General features: G+C 64.6%; 1 protein-coding gene across 1 annotated transcript in view; it reads left to right on the top strand.

Moving 5' to 3' along the window:
- The window catches only part of MYO1G (myosin IG), a 42,348-nt gene that overhangs the window by 29,832 nt on the left and 7,303 nt on the right, over positions 1 to 5,213 (top strand). The window contains exons 19-21 of the mRNA XM_019508009.1: positions 1,269 to 1,373; positions 1,904 to 2,017; positions 3,332 to 3,486. Coding sequence (XP_019363554.1) covers positions 1,269 to 1,373; positions 1,904 to 2,017; positions 3,332 to 3,486 — 374 coding nt within the window. The remainder of the gene's footprint in view (positions 1 to 1,268; positions 1,374 to 1,903; positions 2,018 to 3,331; positions 3,487 to 5,213) is intronic.

The raw sequence follows: 5,213 nt of genomic DNA, 5'->3' as shown, positions 1-5,213 counted from the left end.
CCCGCGGGCAGGTGGCGAGCCCGGCAGATCGTCAAGAACATCCCGCCCTCGGACATGGCACAGATCAAAGCCAAGGTGGCGGCCATGGAGGCCCTGCATGGGCTGCGGCCAGACTGGGGCTGCCAGCGGAGCTGGGCGCGGGACTACTTGTCCTCGGTGAGCACCACACAGGGCCTCCACTAAGGCTCCAGGAGCGCGGGTTGGAGGGGAGACCACTGTGGGGACCCCAGTCGTGCGTCCTGGGGGCCGGGGCAGGTGGGCCAGGCCCAGTACTCTGCTTACTAGGGGAATTGCACAGCTTTCTTAAAGCCCCCTCAACCTCCCACCAGTTGCTAGGATCTCTTTGCTGTGCCCCCTGTGCTGGGGCACCCCCCTTGTGCCCCCTGCCTCTCCCTAGAGAAACAGGGCAGGGAGTCTCCTGGCAGCATTGCTGTGGATCCATGAGCAGAGCCTGTGTCCTGCCCAGAGCTAGCTGCATTTTGCCAGTAGCTGAGTGCACGAGTGTCCCTCTCAGGGCCCATTCCCCACCCCCGTCCCACCCAGCACAGCTCTCATGTGCCCCCTGCCAGCCCCTTTTCTTTACCCACCCCCACCAGCCTTGATGTGGGAGCCAGGCTCCCTCCCTTCCTCTCTAGGGCCTGGCGGGTGTGGGTCTTCCTCCTTTGGGGATTAGGTCCCCCCCACCCACAGGGTGCTTCTTCTCCGAGGGCTCGGTGCTGCCTGTATCCTGAGTCTCCTACACCCAGCACCGGTCTGGGGCCTCCACGCTACCTTGTGCATACATGCGTGGGGCCGGCTTTGCTGATACATGCCCAGGGGCTGCGTTGCCTGCCTGTGTCTGCGCGTGTTAGCGAGCTACCCGCCTGTGGGGACGTGTGTCTGGAGCTCACGTCTGTACGGCAGCCCAAGCCGTGTCAGTGTGCTGCACGGGGGGATCTCAGCAGGGGCTCCCCTCCAGTTCAGCACATGCCACAGGAATGCAGCCACCTCTGGGGTAAGGCAGGGCAATACTCACAGCAACACAGTGCAGCACATGACGGGGCCTGGAGTCGATGTGTGCACGAGGGAAGAAGCCAGGAGCATGGGAGGCTGGAAGAGCAGAGCCTGCTGGGACCCCACTGGGGGAAGGGTCCAGCAGCACTGCCCCCCTTTGAGGGTCTCACCCTGTGGTCTCCCATTCAAGTGCTGAATGAAGCTGGCCCTGCTTGGCTCCGGGGGCCACAGAGGCTGCTTCCCACCCAGCACTTCTGACACTCCCCCATTTGCAGGAGGTGGAGAACCCCACACTGGCCCTCCAGTTTGCCCGCAGGGTGCAAGCGCTGAAGGACAAGGTGCATTTCGGCTTTGTGCTCTTCTCCTGCCACGTCCGCAAGGTGAGAGGCCGGGCGGGAAGCCAGGACACGTGGCACAGGCACTGAGCGGGCAGCGCAGGGCAAGGCAAATGCTGGAGAGCTCTCCATGGCACGTGTGCCTGTGTATGCGGGTATGCACAAGTGTGTATGTGTGCATCCACACGTGTGCATGTGTATGTGTGAATCTTTGTACGTGTGCACATACGTGTGCATGCAATGTGTGTATATGTGTGAATGTGTTCTTGTGTGTACACTTGTGCATGTGCACGTGCCTCCCCACCCCTTCCCCCATGCCGCGTGCCCGCTGTCCATGGTGCTAACAGGTCAGTGCCACCCCGTTCCTGAGCCCCTTGTCCCTCCTGGCAGCTTGGGGTTGTGCTGAGCGTGATGCCTCTAGCCCTGGTGATACCCTGAGCAGGCCGGGGGGTTCCCCCTCCCCTGCCTTGCATGGGCTGGGGCTACGGGCGGGGAGCAGGGGGCCCCAATGTGCTCCCGAGGCCCCGGCTGGGATCCCCCCACCCCTTCTTCACCAGGTGTTGCCTACTCTGCAGATCAACCGCTGCAACAAGAGCCGGGACCGAGCCATCCTGATCACGGACCAGCACCTCTACAAGCTGGAGCCCCGCAAGCAGTACCGTGTCATGCGCAGCCTGCCCCTCAGCACGGTGAGTGCCCGGCGCACCGGGGCAGGGCCTGGGTGGGCAGCCGCCATGCACGTCTGCCCAGCCCATGGGGACCCCGCAGAGCTTCCCCCCTCAGCCTTCCTGGGAGGGCAGGAGAAGCTGGAGGGACCCTGCAGCAGAGGCAGAGTCAGGGAAGCATGGAGAAGATGGCTCCAGCAGGGCTCGAGGTCCTCTGCTACAGCCAGAGCTCCTGGTGGGCACCGGTCTTCCTCCCGCAGCATTGCAGGGGGCTGGTGGGAGAGTACTGGGTTTCTGGGGCCCTGGCAGGTGGGGGGCATGGACGCCTGCCTCGCAGCCACAAGGAGCCCAGAGCGTGGCGGGACTGGAGCTCCCACACGCTCCTCCCTGCAACATCTGCTGCCTCCGAGCCAGGGGGTGAATGCAAACCCTGCCGGCCCCACAGCTTGCCTGGGATGCCAAGGAAGCAGTGGGGGCACAGCCAGACCCTGTCGTGCACGCCAGCATGTTTGAACCCCGGGGGAGTGGGGAACATGCCAGGCCTGAAGCCATGAAGCTGAAGCTCTCTCCTGGAAGGGGACAGGCCTTGGGGCAGGGGCCCTGCAGAGGCAGCAGGGGCATGGGCAGGAACCTCTGGGGTGCGAGGGGCCTTGTCCTGGTGAATCAACCTCTGCTGGGCCCCAGCCCCATCCTGCTAATTGCTCCCAGCTGCGTGCAGCCTGGGGAGAGACGGGGAAGCTGCCTCCCTGCACCAGACAGACAGCTGGCAGCTGCCCTGGGCTCAGAGGGGATTCCCTCGCTCTGCCGGCTCCCGAGCTGTCAGGGGCAGGCCCTGGGCTGCGTGTCAAGCTGCCTTGCTGTGTCCGGAGGGCTGAGGACTCTTCCTTCGGCAGGGAGGCCGGGGCTCTGTGCCCTCATGGGGCTCCCAGAGCTGGGGATTTTGCTCCCCCTGACCTCTTCCTGGAGCAGGGGCAGTGGCAGGTGGCGCTCAGAGGCCTCTACCGCCTTGAGCCTCCATGACATCAGGCTTGGGGACCGCCCAGGGGGAGCCTCATTGCTGTGCACAAGGGACTCCAGGCACCTTGACTGTGCCGCCAGCTACCCACACCGGCTCCACCCACTTCTCCCAGCAGCCAATCAGAATGCAAGCTTGCCTTCCTACACTCGGCGGCAAACCAATAAGAATGAATCTGCTTTCTCATTGGCCAACACAGAGGCCAATTGCGTGCAAGGGGAGGGGTGCCCGACATTACCACCTAGTGGCCGCACGGGGACTTGCGCCTGCCACGTCTGGTGACCCGGTGTCCGAGATACTGAAGGCGGCGCGTGTGTCGGCAGGTGACGGGAGTGAGCGTGACCAACGGGCAGGACCAGCTGGTGGTCTTCCACACCTGCACCCACAACGACCTGGTGGTCTGCTTCCACAAGATGCAGCCGGCGGGGGACAACCGGGTCGGGGAGCTGGTGGGCGTGCTGGCCGACCACTGCAAAGCGTGAGTGACGGGGCTGGGGGGCAGTGTAAAGCGGCCAGCACCAGCTGGCACAATCCTGTGGGCATGAGCTCTGAGCTGGGGGTGTCACAGCATCGGTCTTCAGCATTACAACGCTGCAGCTCCCGGGATCCATTACCCCTGGAAATTGCCCCCAGCCCCGTCTCTCTGCCTGGAGGAAACTTCTGGACCTGGCCCGTCCTCCCCGGAGCCAGGGGTGGAGGGGGCGGTTTGTTCGGGCTCTGCCTCAGAGCTGGGTGCATTTCCATGGTGCTGCTCCCATGCTCGGCAGCTCCACTTGGGAGAAGGGGATGTGCAGGGCCCTGCTGGGCTGGGCTTGGTGTCGGCTGCTCCCTGCCTGGTGTGTGGGGGCTGAGCAGGGGGCGGGCAGCCTGTGGGCAGCAGGTGACAGCTAGGTCAGCCCCAGGATCGTGCTGGACAGGTGCGGGTGCTCCCGGGAGGGTCTAGGGACCAGCCGTGTTGGAGGGAGCTGCTTGGCTCAGGGCCGGCTCCAGCCGAGCTTGCTCCGGCTGGGGGCTCCACAGGCCTGTTGTAGTGGCTGGGCCCTGCCAGGTTTCATGCCAGACCCAGGCAGCCAGAGACAGCCCCTGCCCTGCGGGCACCAGCATCCTGGCCTGGGCAGCTCGACCCCACGCCCTTGAGGGCGCTGCACTCCTGCCGTGGCCCAGAGAGCGCTGGCTTCTAGCAGGGCTCTGGCAGGAGCATGGGCACCTGGCCCATCCTACACGCACACGCATGTACACATACACGTGCTCATAGGCAGTCACATGTAGACTCGTGTGCACATGCAAATGCAGGCCCAGCTCTGCACGCACTCACACACTTGCACACTGGCCTACATGCGCGCACACATGCACATGCAAGCACTCTTGCGCATGCACACTCATGCACACTCGCACATGGACACACACAAATGCACACTTGCACATGTTTTCACATACATGTGCACGCACACATGCACACTCGCACACACCCATGAGGCCCGTTGTCAGCCCCTGGCGAGCCCTGAGCTGCGACTGGATGTGAGAAGTCTCCTGTAGCCTCTGGGAGCTTTTGGGTGACCCCAGCCCCGTGTTCCCCCCCAGCTGCTGTCTCGGGGTGCCAGGCTGCTAGGAAGAGGGCAGGGTGGGCCAGGGGCTGAGGTCCGGATCTGGCCGGGCTGGGAAGTAGCGCTGGGTGGATGAGTCCATCCTGCCACTGGCCGTGGTGCTGGGGGGGGGTGGTGCAGGGCAGGAGCAGAGCTCTGGGGGACCCCCTCCTGGCCACCTGCCTCAGTTTCCCCACCCATAACATGGGCACACAATGGCACAACACTGCTGCCCTGCACTGAGCCAGTCCCAGAGTCCTCATCCCTTGCACTTCTCGTGGGTGGGGGGACAAGGCCGGGCCGCCCTCAGGGAGGTCTGGGCCTTTGCCAGACGCCACACATGGGGGCTGCCATGGCCCAGCCTGCAGCACCTGGGCAGGGGGCAAGGACCAGCTCCCAGGCTGGCATCACCCTCAGTCGGCAAGGAGGGTCTCCAGGCCCCTCTCCGGCAGGCCCCTGCCCCTTTAGACACTGCCGTCAGCTGTGCACACTCAGCCTGGGCTCCCTTTGTGGACCCTTGATAGGCCCCAGAGGGGGACGGGGTGGTCTGAGCCAGCAGCGCCCCCACATCTGGCTGGGATTCCTGAACCCCTCCTTGGCACAGCCCCCGGGGTTCCCTCCG

Source organism: Gavialis gangeticus, unplaced genomic scaffold (assembly GCF_001723915.1).
Source record: "Gavialis gangeticus isolate Ggan-Ray unplaced genomic scaffold, GavGan_comp1, whole genome shotgun sequence".
Taxonomy (NCBI): Eukaryota; Metazoa; Chordata; order Crocodylia; family Gavialidae; genus Gavialis; species Gavialis gangeticus.
Note: the sequence above shows the minus strand (reverse complement) of the source record. Positions and strands in the feature narration are given on the sequence as shown.